At 43.5% G+C, this 26,449-nt stretch overlaps 1 protein-coding gene and 1 pseudogene across 16 annotated transcripts in view; one reads left to right on the forward strand and one right to left on the reverse strand.

Moving 5' to 3' along the window:
• Positions 1-26,449, reverse strand: part of FAXC (failed axon connections homolog, metaxin like GST domain containing) — a 120,795-nt gene that overhangs the window by 44,227 nt on the left and 50,119 nt on the right. For all 16 annotated transcript variants that reach the window (XR_012324761.1, XR_012324762.1, XR_012324763.1 and 13 more), the window contains one exon: positions 7,713-7,829. Coding sequence is in view for 7 of the 16 variants with exons in the window: in XM_033867578.2 (XP_033723469.1) it covers positions 7,713-7,829 (117 nt within the window). In the remaining 9 variants the exon portion in view is untranslated. The remainder of the gene's footprint in view (positions 1-7,712; positions 7,830-26,449) is intronic.
• On the forward strand, positions 21,943-22,549 carry LOC117314475 (small ribosomal subunit protein eS12 pseudogene; annotated as a pseudogene).

Here is a 26,449-nt window from a genome sequence, read left to right on the forward strand (position 1 = left end):
TTAATATCTCCATCTGTAATAGGAAAACTGAAGCAACAGAGAGGTTAATTAACTTGCCTAAGGTCACGTAACTATATAGTGGCTGAGCCAGGATTCAGACACAAGCAGTCTCCAGACTCCATTCCCTTCACCATGACTGGACTCTGCCTCTCTCCTGATGAGCTGACAGCCTGGCCTGGGAATTAATAGCTTCCCACTACCTGTTACAGAATATTTTTCTGTAATTCTTTCTGGAGTCTCAAGAATTTTGAGGAGACAGGTGTTGTCACTCAAAGATAATGGGTTGTCACGAAGAAGAGATCCCTCCATCACACAGTGAAGAAAGGGTGTGCTTTTTGATAAGCAAGGGCTGCGAGCTCACATGCCCATCCTCATATCCTGCCCCTGATAAAAAGAGTGAAACGAAGAGGGAAAATTTACAGTTGAGTTCTCCATTTATCTGGTTTTGCCAATCCTTGCTTGTTCCGAGATTCTCCACCAGCTGACCCACTCAATGTGCTACCAGCCAAAAAGAATGAAAAAAGTCAGCAGTAGAAACAGGCTATGTGTAATGTGTGTGTGTGTGTGTGTGTGTGTGTGTGTGTGAGAGAGAGAGAGAGAGAGAGAGAGAGAGAGAGAGAGATGCCCATGTTAACATAAATGCCTATACTGAAGATGTAAACTTTGTGAAATAATTTTTTTAAAACTGCAGGGTTTCTTTCAAAGTGTACTCAACAATCAGATAATGTCACCTATCAGACTGGTAAAAAAGTCTAATACCATCCAGTGTGGAGGGTCAGGCATTATACTACATGGCTAGTGGAAGTATAAATTGCTATAAGCTTTTTAGGAAAGTAATCTGATGTTATCTAGTGAAATTTTAAATTCAGTTATCTGTTGGCTCAGGACTCCACTTTTAGTACTCTATTCTACTAAAATAAAATCATCAGTGTGTAAAGATAGATGAGCATGGATGCCGAATGCAGTATTATGTCAATAAAAACAAAGAGAAAGAAAAGAAAGATGGAAACACCTGAATGTCCATCAGTAGGGATTGATTGAATAAATTCTGGTATATCAATTCTATAGACTATTGGGCAACTGTTAAAAAGACATAATATTCTATTAAGTGAAAAAAACAAGTTATAAAGTAATGTGTATAATGCAATTCCACTGTTTAGTTTTAAATCAATAAAAATAAACCAAAACAGCTATATACATGTATGTAAATTTGTATATAAAAAAAAAAAAGGCACAGAGGGTTCACTCCAAATCCTTAATATTTGTTTTCTATGGGAGTGACACTGGACATGGGTGAGGGGAAGGTAATAAATCTTTTAAAATACACCTGTTTAATTCAACTTATTGTGACAATATGTATTACCTTTTTAATTTAAAAATCCAATAAAATAAATTAGTAAAATGACTAATGAGTGATTACTGATATTCTCAGACAACTTGAAAGGATATTTATCAGAAAGTCAAATGGCCCTCTACCCCAAGGACACTCCCAGACAGAATAAAGAGCTTTTCTCTTGGAGTTTCTCAAATGGAAATATTCCCCATGGCTCTTTGAAAAAAGTGACTCCTTTTATTTTCCTATATTTCTCCAATTCTTCCCAGCACCACTGTCAGCCCTGGGTTCTTAACCAACCAATATCTGGAAAACCTAGGGCTGGCGCTCACACACATTCTTCACATTCTTTTGGTTTCCAAGTATTTACTCAGCACCTCCTGGCTCCACGCCTGTGGTAGGTGCTGGCTGTGTCTTTCGTTGCTCCCTATAACGCTGTGTCACACAGGCAGCAAGGACGTTGAACATTTCCTCTTCAGAAAAGTTCTTAGCAGGGCTTCCCTGGTGGCGCAGTGGTTAAGAATCCGCCTGCCAATTCAGGGGACGCAGGTTTGAGCCCTGATCCGGGAAGATCCCACATGCCGTGGAGCAACTAAGCCCATGCGCCACAAATACTGAGCCTGCGCTCTAGAGCCCGCGAGCCACAACTACTGAGCCCATGTGCCACAACTACTGAAGCCCACCAACCTAGCGCCTGTGCTCCGCAACGAAGAGCAGCCCCCACTTGCCACAACTAGAGAAAGCCCACGTGCAGCAATGAAGACCCAACGCAGCCAAAAATAAATACGTAAATAAAATTTTTTAAAAATATTTTAAAAAAAGTTCTTAGCAAACTTGAATGCGGTAATGAGGACACTCCCACCTTCCCCAGTCTCACTGAAGCTAGTTCACAGATCTCAGGATACAAAGACCAGCAAAGATCATTTGAGCCAGCCCTTCCCTGAGACCTGAATTCCCCCACAACCTCTTCCTAAACACTTTGAATGGAGAACAGTAAGAGTATGGGGTGGGCATATATGTGTATGTTTTTCAAAGATATCCAGCATTTTTTCCACCTTTTACTCTATCAAATAATAAGCCAAAAAATAATAATCCACATACAATAAATAACTGATGGTAAAAGAGCTGCTGAACAGTGTTTGTTTTTCTTAAAACACACAAGGTTGTGTTCCTTACAAATTCAGAAAAGCAGTGTTAGGTTCTCTGGGTTTGGTACGGCTCTCCAGGGCAAGCAGCTGTGCGACAGAACCCGTTCCCTTTTGTGCTTTACTTTCACTTTTCTAGGCTCTCCAACTCTCCATGTCTATTTTAAAGAGTGCCAAATCCACATGCAATTCTCTAATAAGGATACTTTGATCAAAATATCAAACATGGGCTTCCCTGGTGGCACAGTGATTGAGAGTCCACCTGCCGATGCAGGGGACATGGGTTCGTGCCCCGGTCCGGGAAGATCCCACATGCTGCGGAGCGGCTGGGCCCGTGAGCCATGGCCGCTGAGCCTGCGCGTCCGGAGCCTGTGCTCCGCAACGGGAGAGGCCACAACAGTGAGAGGCCCGCGCACCGCAAAAAAAAAAAAATCAAATGTGACTCCACATTAAGAGGGTTGCTAAAAAAGACAAGAAATAACAAGTGTTGGTGAGGGTGTGGAGAAAAGGGAACCCTCGTGCACTGCTGGTGGGACTGTAAATTGGTACAGCCACTATGGAAAACAGTATGGAGGTTACTCAAAAAACTAAAAATAAAATTACCATATGGTCCAGCAATTCCACTCCTGAGTATTTACTAAAGAAGACAATAACACTAATTCAAAAAGATACATGCATCCCTGTGTTCACTGCAGCATAATAGCCAGGATATGGAAGGAACCAAAGTGTCCATTGATAGATGAATGGATAAAGAAGATACACACACACACACACACACACACACATACATACATAGTATGAAATATTATGCAGCCATAAAAAATGAAATCTTGCCATTTGTGACAACATGGATGTAACTTGAGGGTATTATGCTAGGTGAAATAAGTCAGACAGAGAAAGACAAATATCATAAGATTTCACTTATATGTGGAATCTAAAAAAACAAACAAGCAGTGTATGTATAACTGACTCACTCTGCTGTACAGCAGAAACACAGCATTGTAAATCAACTATAATAAAAAAAACTATAATAAAAAAACTAGAAAAACAGCATTGTATATCAACTATAATTTTAAAAATTAATTTAAAAAAAAGAAAATTTTTAATTAAAAACAAACAAAAAAATCAAAACAAAACCAGACTCACAGATACAGAGAACAGACTGGTGGTTGTCAGAGGAGAGGGGAGGTCGGGGGGTGGGGACATGAATGGGGGAGGTTGAGAGGTACAAACCTGCAGTTATAAAGAGAATAGGTCATGGGGATGTAATGTACACCATGGGGAAATATAGTCAATAATATTGTATTAACTTTGTATGATGACAGTAACTAGACTTATTGTGGTGATCATTTCAAAATGGACATAGACATTGAATGTGGTACACCTGAAATTAATATAACACTGTATGTCAATTATATTTTAATAAAAAAAACTTGCTGATAATAAAACTGAGATTCGGGACTTCCCTGGTGGCACCGTGGTTAATACAGAATGTTAGTAAAAATTATTTGAAACAACCCACAAGTCCAGAAAAAGATTAATCACACAAATTACAATGTAGCCATGGGATAGGATATTATGCAACTACTAAATACACTGTTTTGAAGAATATTTAATGACAAGGGAAATGGCCATAATACACAGTTAATTAAAAACTGCAGGTTACAGACTTCCCTGGTGGCACAGTGGTTAAGAATCCGCCTGCCAATGCAGGGGACACGGGTTCGAGCCCTGGTCTGGGAGGATCCCACCTGCCGCGAAACAACTAAGGCTGTGCACCACAACTACTGAGCCTGTGCTCTAGAGCCCGTGAGCCACAACTACTGAGCCTGCGTGCCACAACTACTGAAGCCCGCACACCTAGCACCCGTGCTCCGCAACAAGACAAGCCTCCGCAGTGAGAAGCCCATGCACCGCAAGGAAGAGCAGCCCCCGCTCGCCACATCTAGAGAAAGCCTGAGCGCAGCAATGAAGACCCAACGCAGCCAAATATAAATAATTTTTTGAAAAAAAACTGCAGGTTATAACTATATCAACATAATGATCCCAACTTTTAAACATACATATATACATGTACTTGATAAAAGATAAGGAAACATGCCACAATATTAACGGATATTCTCTGCGGGTGATGGGGTCACAAGTTAATTTTATTTTTTTTAAACTTTTCTATCTTTTCTAAATTTTCTCTAGTAAGGAAATGACATTTCATATCATACACAAACATATTATGTATATTTTAAGAACTGCTGAGTATTCAAAGTCTGTCCTCCTACTCACCTAAATTAAGGAAAAGTTCTCATGATTCTGGATGTTTCCCAGAGTAGCCTGTGTGGCTAGATTATTTTAAATAATATCTAGGACCAAAAAGCTAATATTGATACACACACACTCACACAGATGGCAAGGACAATAGTGTCTTGGCTGTTCCAAAGCTAAGGCAGAAAACTGTCAGATCCAAGCCACTTCCACTCCTGGATGTGAGCCAGTTCTAAATTACCCAGACTCTTGGTTGTTTGTTTCTACTTCTCCTTTGAAGGTCTCCACCACAAAAAGAGCAAAGGCAGAGAAAGAAGTTGAGATCAAATTAGTAGTTTGCCTGCATTAGCAGCTCCGATCAAAAGGTTAGAAAGGGGCATAGAATAATGACTGAAATGAGCTTTAGAGGCTTGCTGTGCACTTGAATGATTTGTCCTCCTCCAGTCCCCATGGAGAGCTGGAAGCTACCGGCTTATTTTAAGAATCTGCATCTACGTGCCAAAGTGCCCTGCAGGTGACAGCATCAGATTCCCCCAAATGTGTGCGTCTCCGCATGGGACTCAAAATCAATTCTCCAAAAACACTGATCATTTATTTAAAAAGAACACTAAATGCCTCAAGTCCCTCCAGGAAATAATAGAGGAAAGGGCCAAGTCATAAATAAATTCACAAAAGATGCTTCATTTCTTCGAGAAGGGTTTCTGTACAATCTGAGATTTCTACTGATACTGGATACCTAAATCTTTCTGACTAAATAACAGATGACCTCAATACACTTGACCCTTAACCAACATGGGGGTTAATTCGCAAAGAACTTAGAGTTTGTCCCCTGTATCCAAGGTTCCTCCGCATTCGTGGATTCAACCAAGATGGACTGTGTGGTACTGTAGTCATTACTACTGAAAAATAACCACGTATAAGTGATTCATGCAGTACAAACCTGTGTTGTTTGAGTGTCAACTGTAGTGTGTGTGTGTGTGTGTGTGTGCACATAAGGTGTGTGTGTGAGTGTGTATGCATAGGGTGTGTGTGTATGTGCTTGGGTAGAAATGTAAATGTATGTGTACGAGTGAGTGTGTACACGGCATGTGGGTATAGAAGCATATGAGTAGATGTGAGTGTGTGTGTACTCATAAGTGTGTAAAGGTGGTGTGGTAGGGAAGGAGGGAGTACAAAGAAACAGGAAGCAAGAGTAAATACAAAACACACCCCTAGATGAACAAAAAGGAATCACTATCTTTTAGACCACCATGGAAAACCTGACTAAAATAAAGGGAAACTACTTTAAGTGCTACAAACATCACCAATATGATAACATATTCAATTTAGATAACTTCCAACACATCACAAGACAAGGAACACCTCCATACTGATCACTTAGGAAATTAAATATAAGTCCATACTATCCCTGTCCCCACCTAGCTATTGTTCTAAAAGACCTTCAGCCAATGCCTGATCCATTCCAACCAAGTCTGGTAACGTATCTAGAGCCCCATCCCCACCAATCTGGAGAGTTACTCCTGCTGCCTTTAGCCTGTTCTGAATCTCTGGGCATGCACATGAGTATACACACACACACACACACCTATAGACTTCACCAACCTCCCCACCCACCCACCCACGACTACCACACATGACTTGCTCACCTGCCTCAGTTTCTTGTATGATTCTGTCTTGCTTGGTTCCATCCATCCATCCATCCCTCAATCCATCCATTCATCCATCCATCCATCAGTCCATCCAACATTAATTAAGAGTACTCTATATGTTACTCACTGGTGATCTCAGGTACACCTCCAGTCTCTCAGCTGGGGTATAAAAATCCTGACTAACTCTTGTCAATCCCCTTCCCCAAATCGAAATATGGAACCTTGATGCCCACATTCCTAGGCCCTGGGCACTTGCTTAGGTACTGTTTAAAACCAGAGACGACTCAAAATGGTTCCCATTCATCAAGGCAGAGGAAGCCTCTCCCAGAGGCCCCAGCTGCCATGTACATCCCACCACCCCACTCCAACGCACATGCACGCACGCACACACACACACATACACACATGAAGATCTGGTCCCTTGACATCAACCCAGGTTGAGCTGACTTTCCCTGCCCCACTGCCAATTTTACTTCTGGCAACCACTCCCATCCCCACCCCACACATATGTGCATCCTCTAGCTCCGGTCCCACTCATCCCACTTCGACCCCTCCAGTTTAGAATTGTAATTTTCATGGGCCTTACATCAAGATCACACAACAAAGATACCATTTCTTTAGTCAAAATGCATGTATAATAATATCAATAATAACACCTCACATAGCACTAGACTTACAAAGCATTTGTTGACACTTTCCCCATTTTCCCACTATCTTGAACTTTCCAGCTCTACTACTCTCCGCGTATGATCCACAGACACCCCGCTGGAAAAGGAGAAGGGAGTGCTTTGAACTCAAATGACGCAGAATCATACGTACCTATACGCACGTGTGAAATATCTGAGACCAGTTCAGATTCAAAAGGAGCATGTGAGATGGGCAGTGAGCTCATCAGCCCCACCCGACCACGGCTGCCGCAGTGCTGGATAAACCAGAAACTGGTGAGCCACTACAGTCCAAAGGAAAGTAAGGGAGACCAACAAAACAAGGGCACTAGGGGGAATGCAAGCCCTGTTTCAGTGACAAGTATTAAGTCCACTACGTAAGGAGCTGGAAGAAGAGCCCTGGTGTAGAACGCGGCAGGATTTGTGTCAGCTTTGCAAAGAACATGGTCCGAGCGAGATGGCAGGTGAGAAGCCGGGTCTCTCCTCGGCCTCTACGTGTCCTGAGCACAGGAAACCAACCCTGGCCCCACACACCACGGCCTGGCGCCTCCATGAAGCACAGCCAAGCTCAGGGGCATTGGCCTGGGATTCTCCATTGTGCTGCTCCCATCCTCCACGCCCCCCGCGACTCCCCAAACCTGAAGAGCTTTGTAGGGCTTGCCTTTTATCAGCCGCTCAGGTCTCGTCCCGGGTAAGGTCCACATTGCCTGTGCCAAGTGTCCAAAGACGGTGGCGTCTAGAGTGGAAAGTTTGGGCCCCATGATGTACTTCTTATCACCTGCAGCAGAGAGAGCAGAGAGAGGTCACTGGGCCAGCCCTCACCGTCCCACTACGTCACAACAGCATTCAGCACGCACCCATTATATGCCCGTTTAAGTGTGCATCCAAAGCTTTGCAAAACCAGGGCTTCCCTGGTGGTGCAGTGGATGGGAGTCCGCCTGCCGATGCGGGGGCCGCGGGTTCGTGCCCCGGTCCGGGAAGATCCCACATGCCGCGGAGCGGCTGGGCCCGTGAGCCATGGCCCCTGGGCCTGCGCGTCCAGAGCCTGTGCTCCGCGGCGGGAGGGGCCGCAGCAGTGAGAGGCCCGCGTACCGCAAAAAAAAAAAAAAAAAAAAAAAAAAAAAAAAAAAGCTTTGCAAAACCAAATGCATGTACCCCCTTTGACTTATAACTAGAAACAAAAGTAAAGCAAGTTAAACAATTCTGTGATATATCAACCCATACAACAGCAAAGCAGGGAAGTAACTGGAAACATATCAAGATACGTGGATGAGAGAGGGGGTTCCTGGGAAAAAGGAAGAATTGATCACCCCCAGACCTCCAGAGGCACCTCCTTGTCTCCAACTCTAGCCATTAAAGTCTGAGGTGCTTGAGAACACCTGGAAGTTTGCTTAAACCATCTCTAGTAACCCCAGCCAAGCACACCCAGCCTCAGCACTTACTTTATTAAATTAATTCATTTCCTCGGGAGAAACAAGAAGCCTAAGCTACTTAGGAAGTTTGGAGGCAAGGCTTCCCATGATGTCTCCATGGTCTTGGCAAAGTTCTCACCACTGAGCACCAGCAGGAAACAAACATAAAGAGAAGCTTTAAAATTGCAGACCCAGCCCTGGGATCAGGCTCCCATACAGGGATGTCTCACTTTGCCGCTCCCAGCTCTCCTTTTCTACCACGGCTGACCTAGTTCAGGCCTTATCACCTGGACTTATCACATCTTACCCACTACAATTGCCCCAGGTCGTCCCCAGGCCACTGTGTTGCAGGATAAAGAGGCAGCCCAGGTGGAAACGGATCCATCCTACGTCACATCCTGTCACCACTGTTATTCACTACGGAAAGCCTGGTCATTAACTAACCTCGCAAAGCTTCAGCTTTCCCATCTGGAAAATGGGGATGCTATTAAGGGTATTTCTTAGGGCTACTGTGAGAATTAAATGACATAACACATGTAAAGCACTTAGCACCGTATCTGGTTAACTCATCAAACACCAGCACTCATGAGGAGAGACCTCTGTTTCTCCGGTCCATTCCATATCCCACCCATACTTAAATCTGTAAGACACTCTTTTCACTGTGGCACTCCCTTTCACAAAGACCTTCAATGGTTTATGGGCTATGAAATACAGTCCAAACTCAACCTGGAATCCAAGGCTCATCGCACTCTGTTCCCACCCATGTTCCAGCTTCATCCCTCATCCTCCTTTACCCCAGCAGACCCAGAACAGCTCCACTCCCAGCACACTTCATGCTTCCCACTGCCACACCTCTGCCCCCCAAAACCCATCTGTGCCCCCCACTTCTCTCCATCTGGTAGATTCTATCCATCTTTCCACCAGAAGCCTCCTTTCAAAGCCATCTCAGGGCAATAGAAGCTTTCAGTTCAGACAGCCCTGTTTCAAATCTCACTTTTACACATATGACCCAGTTTCAGAGAGGAGAAAACAAGTTAAAGGAGAGCTACACTGGCTTCCTGGCCCCCCAAAATGCTGATTTCCTTAAATGGCTAAAAGGAAAGAGTCTAAGGGAAATGCCAGAGTAAATTGTGAATTCTGTTGTAGACTCCAAAGACTTTGGGGGGCAAGAGGAAAAAACGTACATGAGTTTATAAAAACTTAGGAAATCTGAGCACTTAAGACCTTGATAAAAGGGAAAAAATACTAAACATAATCATTTGGATCCGTACATCAACTACCGCATATAGTGTTCAGCCCAAATTTGCCACTTGACTCAGAATGTTAAAACCGGAAGGGTACTGAGTCAGTAACAGAACCAGACTAAAAATGCTGGCACCTGGGCCTCCTGACTCCCAGCCTGATGCTCTCTGCTCTGTACAATATGCCGTGAGCAGAACCACCTCAGAGATAAAGACCCTCCATGCAACAGCAAGAGGGTTGAGCTGTGGACGTTTACAAAAGGATGCTTTAGTCAGGAGGGAACACAGAATACAGAAGGAAAAAAAGAACAAAAGTCTAAGGGTTTTTAAAGGAACTTGCCAAAAAGAAAAAAAGGATAGAATTTAGCCTTCATGGTAGATACACAATTATATGTATATATACACACAAGACAGTTATAAATTTAAAGAATATAAAAATACCCTCTGTTACTAAGAAATCCTCCGGTCTTTCTGTATACCCTTCAAGCAGCTTCTGCTAAGATTAACATCTTAGCTAACCATAGTACGTTTACCAAAACTAAAAAATTAACATCAATATAATACAATTAACTGCACTATAGGCTTCATTCAAATTTTATTAGTTTTTCAACTAGTATCCTTTTCTGTTCCAGGGTACCAGCTAGGATCCCACACTGCATTTAGTTATCAGGTTGCCTTAGTCTCCTCCAATCTCCTCAGGCTTGCATTGTCTTTCATAGCCTTGACACTCTTATTAAAGAATACTGGTCAGTGATTTTGTAAAATTTTCATCAACTTGGGTTTGTCTAAGGTGGTTAATAATTAGAGTAGTCATGCATTTTTATGAACCCTTCTGTGATGGTTATTTTATGTGCCAACCTGACTGGACTATGGGTGCTAAGTTATGTGGTCAAACATTATTCTGGGTGTTTCTGTGAGGGTGTTTTGGATGAGATTAACATTTAAGTGGTAGAGTGAGTAAAGCAGAATGCTCTCCCTAATGTGGGTGGGCCTCGTCCCATTAGATGAAGGCCTTATTGGACGATAGGGCTGACTCCCTGGAGTAAGAGAGAATTCCTCCTGCCTGACTGCCTCTGCACTGGGACATGGGCTTTTTCTTGCCTTCAGACTTAAATGGAAACATTGGCTCTTTCTTGGTCTTGAGCCAGTTCATACTGGAACTACACCATCAGCCCTCCCAAGTCTCCACCTGCCAACCCACCCTGCAGATCTTGGGACTTGTCAGCCTCCACAGTTGTATGAGTCAATATGACTTTATTGTAGAAGAGAAATAGACATGGATAGATCTAGATATCTATATCTAGATCTCCTATTGGCTTGTTTCTCTGGAGAACCCTAATACCCCTTCTCGGGGCATCATATCAGGGGGTCCACAATGTCCATATGTCCATATCACTGGGGATGTTAACCTTGACCATGCGGTGAAGGTGGTGTCTATAAGTTTTCTTCACTGTAATGTCACTATTTTTCCTTTTGCAGTTAATAGCCTTGGGAGAGAAACTTTGAGACTGTATAAATACCCTGTTTCTCCTCAAACTTTGGCCCACTAATTTTAGTATCCATCAGTAGATGTCATCTGAAACAATTATTACTGTGGTGTTTGCCTAATCAGGATTTTCTATTTCTCTCAATCCTTCTACATGTATTGATCCAAATGCTACTGCTCCCTTCATCCCCCATTTACTGACGTATTCCATTATTTATTTAAGTGTGCACTTGTCGATATATATTTTATTCTATGGCCTATAATCCAGTACTCTCATTATTCTTTTTGCTGTTCAAATTGTTCCAGATTTGGCCTTTTGAGCTTGGCAGGAAGTATTTTTAAGAGGGAGACTGAGTTTAGATTAGACTCTGCTTAGAGATGAAGAGGACAAGCCCAAGTCTCAAGTCTGCAGCACGCCCAGGCTTCACCAAGTGAGCCCATTTTTCATTAGTGGAGGGTGTTAGCAAAAACAAACACTACGGGCACTTCCGAAGGGCACTGAAGGAGCAGGCTTGGGTGATGAGGCAACTCAAGCCTCATTTTCAGTAGGTAAACCAGCCCCCCCAGTTTCTGTAGAGATGGACAGAGGGAGCTGAGGGATATCTGAGCACCTGTAACTCCCTGCCAGCCCCCAGATTTGGTGTGTGGACCATGAACCATTGGTGAGAGCAAATAAAGATTGAAAATATCAGAAACACTGGGAGGTGAGGAACCCAGGGCACATGGGACTCCCTAAGGGCCAAGGGACGAGGAGAGGACAAATAGAGAGGAACATGGATCTTAAAAGTCCCACCAGAGGGAGGGACCGCAAAACAGAGCAAGGCTGTTTGCCTCCTGCCTGCCTCTCAGCCTCTTCCTCGGGGAGGATGCATGAGAGCTGCCAGCAGATAGGTCTCTCCAGGCCCCGGCAGGACAAGTCAAGGTCTACCTCATGCGAATGCTCTACTTCAGTCAAATATGCCGGGAGCTCATCCCACCACCATCCTTCATCCCATCCTTCCTGTCTCAAATAACCTCCACTTGTCTAACCCAACCCTTCCCTTATGACTCAGATCAAGTTCTCCCTCCTCCAGTCCAGGAAGGCTACCTGCACTGTCCACTCCCCTAGCACCTCTCATTGCCCACTCCCCTGCCAAACCCCAGAGGGACAACTGCTTAGAGCAGGGCTGCTCAAAGGATAACCTGATGCCAGCATCAGCATCACACATGCTCAGGTCCCATCTACTGAATCAGAATGACTGGGAGAAAGTATGTGTTTCAACAAGCTTCCAGGTCAGTGTTTCTTAAACTTTAGAGGCATAAAAATTCCCTGGAGAGCCTGCAGTTCTTAGACCACACTCTGAATAGAGCTGTTCCAGATGATTCTTATGCACGCTGAAGTTTGAGAACCACTGGTCCAGACTAGAGTATGTCAGTGGTCTTAAACTCGAGCATGCATCAGCAACACCTAGCGGGCTTTTTAAAACTACTGATTTATCCCCCATGCAACCCCAAGCCAGGAGTTTCTGATTCAGTAGGTAGGGAGTGGCACCCAAGAATCTGCCTTGCTAACAAGATCTCAGGTAATGTTGATGCTGCTGAGGGACGACACTTTAAGAACCACTGGTCTAGATCACTCATTAGGTAATCCACACGTCATCTCACAGTCTTATTTATGTGTGTGTCCTATCTCCTCAAGTAGTTTTTAATCTCCTTGAGGGCAGGTAACCCTCTGTTTTACTTTTCTGTCCATCTGGTGCCTATCACAGTAGAAATCATCAGTCAAGATGTTGATAGCCTTAAGTATGTTTGATCTGTCTTTTCTTAGATTAGAGAACTACTATAAGGATTGAAAAATGTAATAATGTGAAAGCATTTTGCAAACTAGAAGGTGCTATTCTAACATAAGGAATTATTTTACACTCGTCAACAATAATAGAACAAGTACTACAGCTGTGGGCAGAACAGTCTAACCTCCCATGCGGTGTAGAAATCCCTTCTCCCATTTCCCTACCAGATAGTCCCCAACTGCAGCCCCTCTAGGGACTTCTCCCTCATTTCCTGGGCAAGGCAGGCAATTCTCTGGTTAGATAGTTCCTTACACTGAGACAAAATATGTCCCCTTGGTACATCTACCATTGATCCCAGTTCTTTCCTCTGGAATCACACAAAGAATTTACGGCCATATTTATTTTGCACAATACCCTAGGAAAGTAAGCCTCCACTAACATACTTCTAAGTAAAAACCGATGACTTGTGTTCACATATATCACTGTGGGATAGTGGGCAGAATGTTTGTTCCAGAGCACTGGAAGTAGAAATGAACCTCTGAATTATATCCACTATTCCCTTACTAATTCTGCTCCCAGCTTTTACTGGCCACTGTCAGCTCCATTCCTGCCATTTAGCTAAATTTCCAAATGCTATAAGTGGCAGAAGATAAAAGACTGGCTGTGGAGAGAATATCGTTCTAGAGAGAAATTAAAGATTAATAGTCAAAAGATTTTCAAGCACTCATTTTTCTATTAATCTAAGAATTAAGAGTAATTACGAGTTTCACCTACTTAGCGTTCCCTACACTTGAGCACTGATGGGTTTATAAGCAGATAACTCCAGTGAAGTCAATGTTGATATCATTCCTATTTCTAATTGTCCCTCTCAACCTTTAATTAACTGGGACTTTAAGAACACTTGAGAGACAAAGACTTTGAGTGCTTTCCCCAAGGATAGCACAGGTCACAGTAATCTTACCAGCCAACCTTCAAAGAACACATCCTTGAAGCTCTTTTTCCTGCATGTGACTCTCCCAGAGGGCAAAGCTGAAGGAAATCTATGTTCTAGTCTCTCTTACACTCCTGGTCAGACCTCTCTTTGTCAGAAATCACATGGCAGGCCACTCCCTTTAAAGAGCTCTTGTTCATATTCCCAGCATACTCTAAAATCACTGAATATGTGATTCTTTCAACTATGAGGGGCGTGGTGCTATCTTATATATGAGGTTATTAATGGTCCTTATGAGTAAATATCAGAATTAAAACCATTAACTTTGACAACTTTCTGACATTTACTAGTTGCACCAACTGGCTCACACTCTGGAAAAAAATAAAGGTGGGTGGGGGGATACCAGAAGGAGCCCCTAAATTTAATCCCTCCTCAGATTTCATTCTGGAAGGCAACTAGATACTCCTCCAATCTTCTACAAAACTCTCTAGAAGAACATACAAGAAAATTCTTTCCAGAGAGTATGAACTATCTTGACCCCTTCCCCAATGACCACCAATACCAATCATCTCACCTCTTTCTCCCAATCTTCTCTTTGTTGATGTCCCAGCTCTTAAAGTTCCCTATGGATGAGACAAGGATGAACATACACTTGCACTTGGGATTGCACTTGCTCTTCTGTACTTCAGTCCTCCTATTAATGTTTCTGAGCACCTTCTGAACTCCATGCACTCAAAGCATTCATGCACATATACTGTAATTTTAGGAAATTTGGATAAAGGATTTGTACCAGTTGTGGAAAAATTTCACACACAGGAAATCCAGTTTAGGAAAATATTTCTCAGGAGGAGGCAAACGCCTGCTCAGATTCACTTATTACTATAATTTAATCACATTAAACAGCAGCTTCTGGAAGTCTTCAAGAACCAAAGCTAACATCTCTAATGATGACGCAGCGTTACTGACTCACTGATGATCGGCCTTCTTATTTATCTCTCTTCTTGAAGTTGCTGAAATATTGCTGCTTTTGAATCTGACTAGACATTCAACTGAAACAGTGAGATTTGAGGGGTGTAAAAGTTCTATGGGTCTCCCCTGTTTCACTTTCCCAAGTACACCTTCTGAGGGTAAAGAATATAGAGCACCCAACTCAAACTACATCCCACGAGAGGCTTTCCCCTTAATTTCATTTCTGCCCTGGCTATTCTGTATTTGGGTAATCAGAGGCACCAGCTGTTCTGTCTCTTTATTCAATAAAGACTATCTGGTAGCCCCTAAATATGGTTTAATTAATGAAACAACACATCAGACTGAATTCAATGTCATGCTGAAATTTAAATTCAAATCCTTTTATAAGGAACTTATCCTTCTTTTAAGAACGACGAATAGTAGCAGATTCTAATGGCAGGTTTTGTGTCTGGCCATCAGGACCCTGCAAGCAGACTCCACATTTCTGGAGGATCTGTCATCATTTTATGGACTCCAGGTTTCACCTTACCTGGAATCCAGGATCTGCAACCATTTTCAAAGATCTGAGCAATCACCAAAAACCGGTGCAAACCTTTAACCACCAGAACTGTTTAGCACCTGCCCAGAGTGGTGGACCTTACTCAGATTCACACAATAGGCATAGGTCCCTTTGGATGAAACCAAACTGCTATTGACCTCATCTTTAAAAATGGGAATCTGGGGAATTCCCTGGTGGTCCAGTGGTTAGGACTCAGCGCTTTCACTGCCGGGCCCTGGGTTCGATCCCTGGTCTGAGAATGGCCAAAAAAAAAAAAAAAAAGGGAATCTAACACCTTCTCAAATGATATACGCATGAGTATGCTGGATATCACATACAATTCTGTGTGACGCTTCTTTCCGAGTATAGGACTGAGTCTTTAGCTCCTACTCTGTGGGAGGCCTTATTACTCCCCTACTGAACATTCTTGTCCATGTATCCTGACCATTAGATGGTTAAGAATGTCCCACATAACTCTCTCCCCATTGCACACTACTTTCTCAAAGATCATTGAATCCAGAGACAGAAAGCTCCTGTGTGCCAAGCTCTACAATCGCGGAATAGATCCAGGTTTCTTCGGAGCCAAGACAAGAACACTGCTAAAATCAGAATGGGTAGTAATAATAGTCTCCTGAGAGACTAAAAGATAAGATTCTACTTCTAAAAGATGTAACACCTTTTATCTATGTAACTTGAGGCAACTGAAATTCGATGCCTGCCGCCCATCATAGCAGGATAAGCACTCTTCCCTCTTGACAACTTGGCTGTACCCTTCACAGCTCAGCAGCTGCTCAAAGAGGCTCCTACTAGGATTAATGGGATTGGAGCTATGTAGGTGTGTTTGTTATTGATAGCTGCATAATAAATTTCCTCAAAAATTTAGCAGCTTAAAAGGCCAAATATTTATTACTTCACAGTTTCTGTGAGTCAAGAATCCAGGCAGCTTTAGCTGGGTGCCTCTGGCTCAGGGTCTCTCACAGGCTGCAATGAAGATGTCAGCCAGGGATGCAACTAGAGATTATCATACTAAGTGAAGTAAGTCAGAAAGAGAAAGACAACTACCATATGATATCACTTATATGTGGAATCTAAAATACAGCACCAATGAACTCACCTATGAAACAGAAACAGATTCACACACATAGAGAACAGACTTGTGGTTGCCAAGGGGGAGGGGGGAGGGAGAGGGATAGACTGGGAGTTTGGGGTTAGTAGATGCAAACTATTACATATAGAATGGATAAACAACAAGGTCCTACTACATAGTACAGGGAATTATATTTAATATCCTGGGATAAATTATAATGGAAAAGAATATAAAAAAAGAATTTGTATATGTGTATAACTGAGTCACTTTGCTGTACAGCAGAAATAAACACATTGTAAATAAACTATACTTCAATTTTTTTTTTTTTTTTTGCGGTACGCGGGCCTCTCACTGTTGTGGCCTCTCCTGTTGCAGAGCACAGGCTCCGGACACGCAGGCTCAGCGGCCATGGCTCACGGGCCTAGCTGCTCCGCAGCATATGGGATCTTCCCGGACCAGGGCACGAACCCGTGTCCCCTGCATCGGCAGGCGGACTCTCAACCACTAAGCCACCAGGGAAGCCCACTTCAATTTTTTTTAATTAAAAAAATAAAATAAAATCCCAAATATTAAAAAAAAAAAAGATGTCAGCCAGGTTGCAGTTATCTCAAGCCTTGACTAGGGGAGGATGTTTCCAAACTCATTCACATGGTTAACAGGCCTCAGGTCCTTGCTGGCTCCTGGCCAGAGATGAGTTCCTTGCCACGTGGACCTCTCCATAGAGCAGCTCACAACCGTGCTGGTTTGCATCAGAGCAAGTGAAAGATCAAGAACAGGAGAGAGGGGATGCCCAAGATATAAGCTATAATCTTTTTATAACCTAATCTTGGAAGGGACATCGCATTGCTTCTGCCATATTCTATTTCTTAGAAGCAAATCAATAAGTCCAGCCTACACTCAATGGAAGGGGATTACCCAAGAGCATGAATCCCAGGAGGCAGGGATCACTGGGGGCCACCTTGGAGGCTGCTGACCACATGACAAAAATATCAGCGCTACATTCAAAAGTGTTTGGAGGTTAAATGTCATGATATCTGTAACTAATTTTAAAACACATCCACATCAAGAAAAAAAATAGTTGAGGCAAATATGACAAAATGTTAACAACTATTGAACAGAGGTGATGGTTATAAAGCTGTTCATTGGACTACTATTCTACTTTTCTGTGTGTTTGAAAATTTTCATAATGAAAAAACAAAACAAAAAAATACCTGATCTTGTTCACTGACAAGGGGCCAAGGGAAGAGACTGTATCGACTATGCTAAATCTCAAATGATAACATTTGGCAGACACCCTCCAATGTTTAAATGGACAATCCTAAATCATCCTCATCTAAGAGGTGAATGAACTCAGCTACCTAGGAGTTTATTTGGTACACGGATGCCCTGACAGTCTCATCAGAATGGTTCTCTTATGATTCTGTCTAGATTGTAAAATCAGTGAAGACAGAAATCATACTAGACGGTGAGCTCTACCTGGGCACTAAGACTATCCCCCGGTACCCACCAGTGCCCGGCGCCCAACAGGTGCTCAGTAAATATATTTTTCAGTGAATGCAGACTATTTTATAATACTTTGTCCTTAAATCTTTTAGAACAAAATTATCCCTCCCAATACTTGATGGCACAGAACTCTAGGATGTACAACTCTGAGGCCCAGCCGGGGCTTATATAGGTGCTTGAGCTAATAGTTTGTGAAGAACTACAGTGGCCCTGCCCCACACTGCTGGAGCTCACTGTTTCATGAAGGCAACATGGCCTTCGAACCAGGCAGCACAAGCCAGGCCCTTAAGTTCTTTTTCTTTTTCATTTTTTAATTAATTTTTTTTCTTTTTTTTTTTGGCTGTGTTGGGTCCTCGTTGCTGCATGCGGGCTTTCTCTAGTTGTGGCGAGCAGGGGCTACTCTTTGTTGTGGTGCATGGGCTCCTCACTGTGGTGGCTTCTCTTGTTGCAGAGCACGGGCTCTAAGCACGCGGGCTTCAGTAGTTGTGGCACGTGGGCTCAGTAGTTGTGCAGGCCCTTAAGTTCTGACGAGAGATCCTCCAAAGGTGGACCGACCACCTGGTGTCTAATGCAAGAAATCTCTTCAATGAACAACATGGAAAAGTTAAACCCCTGGTAGTCACCAAAGACCTAAATGTAAAATAGCTGATTCAGGACTTGCCAAAGCTTGCCCTAAACCCACACACTTCCCCTCCCAAAAAATAACTTACATTGGAAAGTGGATCTATTGATAAGAGGTACCTGGGCTATGGTTGTTGGGTAAGTTACCAAAATCTCTAGGCTCTCTAAGCTCCACCCCTATAATAAATATATCCAAATAAAAAATACAGGCACTGTTGGGCTTTCTGGGTAGCGCAGTGGTTGAGAGTCCGCCTGCCGATTCAGGGGATGCGGGTTCGTGCCCCGGTTCAGGAAGATCCCACATGCCGCGGAGCGGCTGGGCCCGTGAGCCATGGCCGCTGGGCCTGCATGTCCGGAGCAGTGAGAGGCCCGCATACCGCAAAAAAAATAAAAATAAAAAAAAATACAGGCACTGTATTAAAGTAGGACCCCAAACAAATGCCTTTGGAGCTGCAATTCAACGTTAAACCTTGAGCTTTTATTAAGAAAAATTTTTTACAAATGTTTACGTTCAAAAATACTGTCCTTAAGGAAATCCAATCTCCTTTCCGTGGAAGAATCTCTTCCTAGAATTCAGGACCACGAAAAAACTTGTCTCAGTGGAAGAACCTTTTCCTCTCCCTAGAAAATGAAGATGAAACTGCCCCCCCACACCTCCCTTTTTATCTTGGTAGCCAAAAACCTCAAAGTTAAATTGTGCCCAATTCCAGGAATAAACTCATTCCAAGAACATAATTTTTTTCTAGTTGGTTTCTGAAATGTTTGTATTAATGTTGAATATATTATAATGCTCTGTCTTATATAGGATTGCCTCAAATTCCTTTAGGAAGTTAGTATTCATTCAGCAAATAGTTACTGAGTGCCTAATATTTACCAGGCCTTCTCTTAGGTGCCAGGGGTGGAGGGAAGCCAGTCAAAATGATAACGTCCACAGGAAAGGTTGAGGGAAGGCTGGAGGTTGGGGGGTAGGGGAGCATAGCAGGAGCCCAGAAGAGTACAATATAGTACTTCCATGATCGAACTGTGCACAAAGTGAAACAGGAGAGAAGAGAACACCCAATGCAGGCAGCCCCATGGGGTTGGAGGAGGTTAGGGAGAACACTAAGAAAGTTTCTAATAGAAACAAGCTTTGAGAATCTGTCAAATTAAGCAAGGCAAAGGAAACAGCCTCTGTTTTGCAGGAAGCTGCAGAACAGCACAGTGTGTTCAGGGACCCAAGGGTAATTTGGTGCATTAGGAATAAAGATGCACATGGGAAGAAGTAGGAAATACGGGCAGAGATGTGAAGAGAATTCAGCTTATGAAGAAAAGGAGTTTGGATTTTAGTCTAAGAGACCTGGGAGCCTAACAGTTCTGATTTACATTTTAGATTGACCACGCTAGTAGAATTCAAAAGCAGACCTGGAGGTTGGGACATCAGCTAAGAATCTGTGGCAAAATCCAGGCAACAGGCATTGGGCGCTCCTCCTATGGCTGTGGGGCAGAAAGGAGCTAAGAGGTTAAGGTGTTCGGTGAGGTCCCAGCGAGCTTACTGAGCATCTGGCTCTACAGCCAGACTCCTGGGTCCAAGCCTGACCCCACCATGTCTCGGCCACGCGATCTTGTGAAGGTAGTTAACCACTATGTACCGCAGTTTGCTCATTTACAAACCAGGCATAATAATACTAATGACAAGCATAATCATAATAAGATGTTACTAATACTGCCTCATTTAATTCTCACCAAACCATATGAGGATAGGTATTGTTATTATATTACCATGAGGATATACATACACACACACATATAATGTACATATGATATATATTGTATATAGTAGGTATTTTATATTACATAGTATACATATATCATATGTGTAATATATATGTATTATATTGTATGTTATATAATTAATATACACACTGTATATTATTATGAAAGTACATATTACCACATGAGGGTATTATATATTGTACTACTATCTGCCTAAGCACACTGGAAATGCTCACAAATGTCAGCTCTTATCAATATTATTTTGACTATATGCAAGACACAGCTCTGGGTACTGGGATCCTGGGACTAACAGAACAGACAAGGTCACTGCTCTCACGGAGTTTACATCCCATGGAGAGATGATAAACAAATCAATCAATAAATAAGAAAGCATCAGCCAGTGATAAGTGCAATGTAGAGAATTAAAGTAAGGTGATGTGATAGAGGGTGACTGACAGCTGTGTTAGACTGGGTGGTCAGGGAAGGCCTCTCTGTGGAGCTGAAATTTACCCAGAGACATGAATGTCGAGAAGGATCTACCGACGCACAGATCTGGAGACTGGGAATTCCAGGCAAGGGAAACAGCTAAGACAAGTGCCCCAGGGTCAGCATAAGCTTGTGTTTGTGAAGCGGAGAGAAGACAAGGATGGCTGGCACACAGTGGGCAAGGGGTGAGGGTTAAGAAATGAGATTGGAAAGAAGGCAGGGCCCAGGCAGTCTAGGGCTTTGAAAGCCAGGTGGAAGACAACAGAGAAGGAGCAATCTAGAAGGACTTTTGGCACCCAACTTGAATAACTGAATGGAGGACAGTGCCATTCACAGAGAGAGGCCACAGGAGGGGATGCTGGTTCGGTGGGAGGGTGAGGGGTTTTCTGTTTGGGGATGTGCTGAATCTCACGTGGTTGTGGGACGTCTAAGTGAAGATACAGAAAACAGCTGGATTCAGGAGATGAATAGAGGGTGGGGGGCTTGACTTCTGAGACCAATCAACATTTAAGGAACCTAAAAAGGGGAGCAGGGAAAAAGGGTCAGAGAGAGCCAATGAGGAAGATAAAGGCTAAAAAGTGTTCGGCAATGATTTCTGGCTTCTCCTAGACTACTTCCGTTCAAATCCATGATAGCTGGGTGTTCCCAGACAAGTTTCCTCTTTGTGCCTAAGTTTCCCCACGGACAGGATCACTGTGAGTAGTAAATGACTTAATACATGAAAAGTATGCACCTGCATGTGTTAGAAGGTCACACACACACACACCCCCCAGCCAACAATCCGGCGACACCTGAAACAGCAGGAGACTAATGCCTCCTCATCTCATGCCCAGAAATCTGTAGAGTTGAAATGGAGGATGAAGCCTCCGGGGGAAGAGGAAGCCTGAATCCTCTGTACTTCAACACACCCAAGAAATGTCATTTCCATCAGCCTTACAGCAGGGAAGAGACTCCTCAAAGCCTCTCCTTCAGGTAAAAGTTTCCTACTTCTAAAAATCCAAAATTAAAAACTAAAATAAAGAAAAGTTTCTCTTTCCCTGTTGCCACCAAGCTGGCGGGTGTATTCCAGTTTCAGCTCCACCCGTAACCCACAGCCATGGCTGAGGAAGGCATTGATTTGCTGCTGGAAGGCGTAACAGACATTAAGAACACTTTACAGGAGGTACCGAAGACCACCCTCACCGACCGATGGCCTCGCACGTGGAATTCGGGAAGCTGCCAAAGCCTTAGACCAGCGCCAAGCCCATCGTTGTGTGCTCGCGTCCATCTTCGTGTGATGAGCTTGTGTGGGTCAAGCCAGTGGAGGCTGTTTTTGCTGAACACCAAATCAACCTAATTCAAGTGGATGACAACAAGAAACTAGGGGACTGAGGGGGCCTCTGTAAAACTGACAAGAGAGGGAAGCTCCGTAAAGTGGTTGCTGCAGTTGCGTGGTGGCCAAGGACTAAGGCAAAGAGTCTCAGTCAGGCCGAGGATGTCACTGAGAACTACTTCAAATGCAAGAAATGAACGAATAGGGCTTCCCTGGTGGCGCAGTCGTTGAGAGTCTGCCTGCCGATGCAGGGGACGTGGGTTCGTGCCCCGGTCCGGGAGTATCCCACATGCCGCAGAGTGGCTGGGCCCATGAGCCATGACCGCTGAGCCTGCGCGTCCGGAGCCTGTGCTCCGCAACGGGAGAGGCCACAACAGTGAGAGGCCCGCGTACTGCCAAAAAAAAAAAAAAAAAATGAACAAATAAAAAAACTTGGCTCTTGAAAAATAATAATAATTAATAACTAAAAGGCCAAAAGAAAAATAAGTCTTTTAAGAAGGCAGGCAATAAGATCTGGCTTTAATAAGATCTGGCAAAAAGGCAGGGTGTTATTTACCCTTTCAAGAGCGCTCTGCAGACAGGTGGGTTGGGGGCCAGGGGTCAGGATACAGTGGTTCATGATGTAAATGGGAGATAAGTGAAGAGAATGACTACTGATTCATTTCATAAAAAACTTCTGTGTGAAGGGAAGGCAAGAGACAGGACAGAAGTGGAGTGGTATTTTTTTTAACTTTTTTTAAATTGAAGTATAATTGACTTACAATGTTGTGTTAGTTTCAGGTGTACAGCAAAGTGATTCAGTTATATATATTCTTTTTCAGATTCTTTTCCCTTATAGGTTATTACAAAATAATGAGGTATGGAGTGGTATCTTTTTTAGACAGGGAAGACTTATATGGTCAGTAGAAGGAGGCTGTAAAGAAATAAGGGTTGAGGGAGATCAGATCGGTGCTTTGTGACCGCCTGGAAGGGTGGGATAGGGAGGGTGGGAGGGAGGGAGACGCAAGAGGGAAGACATATGGGAACATATGTATATGTATAACTGATTCACTTTGTTATAAAGCAGAAACTAACACACCACTGTAAAGCAATTATACTCCAATAAAGCTGTAAAAAAAATTAAAAATAAAACATATTATTAAAAAAAAAAAGAAAGCAGGGTTGAAAGAGGGAAGAGATAACTTGAGGGGAAGGGGTGGAGGGGATGGAACTGAGTGCAGCGAGGAGAGGGAGGCCTCCCAGCTGCCCGGAGCACTGCCGGATGCAGACCACGAGGGCTGGGCTGAGGGATGGAGGACACTGGGGAGATAGCAGCTTCCCTGACGGATCTCAGGCTAGGCTGAGTGGGAGGGAAGTAAATTTGGGAAGGAGCAAATGAAATAATAGGGTGGGGGGAAGGGGAAGAAGGAAGCAGCCTGAGGTCTGGAGGCATCAATGCTGAAGTGTGGGAGTGAGGTGGGCTAAGATATGTTGATTGGTTCACCAAGGACCAAGCAACTGACTTACTGTACTAGGATACATCAAGTCACCATTTAATTATAATTCCTCCCGAGTTAGGCAGTCTAGTCAATGAATTTTGTCAAATTCAGTCAAATCAGCCCAAAAGAACACTGTTGGGACTCAGGGCAGGCCACTCAAAATATGTCACAGTGGCATATTGATTATTTTGAATTAAAGTCACTTAAGAAATGGCCAATGCAAGATGGACACTCTGACCCTCCTCTCTGTCTTCCTGAAAACAGGAGACCAATCTCCCATGTGGAAGGTGCACTCCTTGCCTCTGGAAGTAGAAGGACACCCTTACCACTCAGAGACAGGGAATTCAGGGCTGAGAAGCCTGTATAAACAAACCTCATTATGTCTTTAATTGACTACCCCAAGCCCAAACCCTGCTTAGATTCTTCACTAATTGAGCACCCAAAACCCAAGTTTCTTTGTCCTGTCAATTTCTCGCATATTGTTTCTTTGTCTAAAAAATATAAAAGCTCCCTTCCTTGGCCACTTCTTAGGTACCATTTCTATGAGACCTGCATGTTCGCAAATGAAAATTTCTTTTTCTCCTGTTAATCTGTCTTGTGTGTTAGTCCAGCCACAAGAACTAGAGAGGAGTGGAAAGGGAAAGTTCCCCAATCCCACGACAGAAATGCGGAGGGTTTCCATATCTGGTGACCCAGGAAAAGCACTGAGCCTTCTCATTCTGTGCTCATCCCTAACACATACATACCTACATAAGATTTAAGAATCTATTGTCTACATGGCACTATCTTGTGAATCTTTTTCCTCTTTTTTTCTTTTATTTTAATCATTCAGGAATTGGAACCCTGAAAATTTAAACACAAAGTCACTTTTCTCAGGGAAGAAACAGCTGGAACACCCCCAGGATAAAGCAAAAAACAGACTGCTTCTGTCAGAATTACATCAACCAATTTGTGTTGCTAAATAAGCCACAAAGATTTCCAAGAACTCAGCACTGATTAGCATTTCATTTTAATCTGCTAAAAGTAACTTCTTTTTGTTTTCGTGAATAATCAACATATTTTTACCAACTGAGATAGCAACAGTGAACCTGGAAAAGAAATGAGCCACAACTGCCTCTTCCCCATAACGATGCAAACACTTTATTTATTTATTTATTTTTGGCTGCACCGCAGGGCATGTGGGATCTTAGCTCCCAGACCAGGGATGGAACCCGTGCCCCCTGCAATGGAAGCGCGGAGCCATAACTACTGGACCGCCAGGGAAGTCCTGCAAACACTTTAGGATGAGCAGGGCTTGACCCCCCTCCCAATCCCTGGTTCTTTAAGATGGCCAGGGCCCCAGGCCTCCATTGCTCCCTCTTTCTGGAAGTCTGGAATGGATGCGATGCCTGAAGAGAAGAGCTGCTGCTCTCTGAGCATCTGATCTAATGGTCCTCTCCATTAGCAACTGCAAGCAATTTAGAGTTACTGAATAATATGTAAGGATCTTTCAGAGTAGATCAGTTCACTTCAGTTAGCATCGGATTCCGATATGAAGTTGTAAAAAGCTTAAGCACTCACGGGGACCCAATCAATACAGGTAAAAATAGAATTTATGGTTTCCAGGCCAAATTATTACTATTCTTGCAGGTGATTTTAACAAACCACCAATGCAAATATACAGAAGTTGTCCTGCAGTAAAAGAAACGCGTTGTCATTAGCTGCACAGCCCGAGACCGGTTCCCTCGTCTCTCTGACCCTCATTTGGCTTTCCCTTCTGTGAAATAACTATCTCTCAGGGGTGCTGTAAGACTACAACATCTTCAGGACGCTGTTAAAAACAGTGTCTAAAATTTATCCACACACACAAAAAACCCCTGCAGTCTGCGTAATAGGTTTGTGACACGGAAAGAAGGAAGGACTGGGCTAAGAACCATGAAGACAGACCCACCCGGGGTCACCCTAACCAAGACAGTTCCCTCATGTGGCCCCTTCCACGGCTCTTTACCCACCTGTCCTCCTTCCAGCACCCACACCCGCCCTATAGTAAATGACAAACATATTTTATATGTTTTATAACTTGGAAAACTGTCTCTGCTCTTCTCTCTAGAGAATGAATATAAAATCACCAAATCATCAGAACTGAAAGGACCCCCAGAGACCATTTCTACTTAAACATCTTATTGCCTGTAAAAAGACTCCTCAGCTATTCTGATAGTGGTTCTCACCCTCAGGGGGTGACTCCAAAAAACGGCAGCTCCGACCACATCATAAGACAAGCCCTCCCAACTTTAGATGGGTCTGCTCTACAGTGCTGTCTTACCCTGAGTTGCAATCTGTTATTTAACCTCATACACACCCCAGTCCCCCTCTGTCCTCCGTTCCTCTGCCCAAACACGCCCATCACCTGCAACAATGCCTAAGTCACTACCCACTTTCAACACTTGAAAAAAGCTAGTTTATGACCCTTATATCTGCAATTTTCCACATTATCCATGCCCAGTATATTCAAATTCCTCATAGGAAAATTTTTTGAGACTAACCACCTTCTTAACTACCCTTCTCTGAATACACCCTAGTTTGGCCACATTCCATTTAAAAGATGGCTCCCAGAACTGACAATTGCATCCTTTGTTCAACAAACACTTGCTGAAAGCCTAACGTGTGCCAGGCGTTTGTTCAGGCCCTAGAGGCAGAAACCAACCCACCAGGCCTGGTACCCAGTCCAGCTGAGGAGACAGTCAAGCCTACCATGCAGAGAAGGTACAGGAAGTGCTCTGGGGAAGAAAGTACCAGGGGCCTGGGAGCATGGAACAGGTTTGCCTGACACACTC

This window comes from Tursiops truncatus, chromosome 12 (genome assembly GCF_011762595.2).
Source record: "Tursiops truncatus isolate mTurTru1 chromosome 12, mTurTru1.mat.Y, whole genome shotgun sequence".
Lineage (NCBI taxonomy): Eukaryota > Metazoa > Chordata > Mammalia > Artiodactyla > Delphinidae > Tursiops > Tursiops truncatus.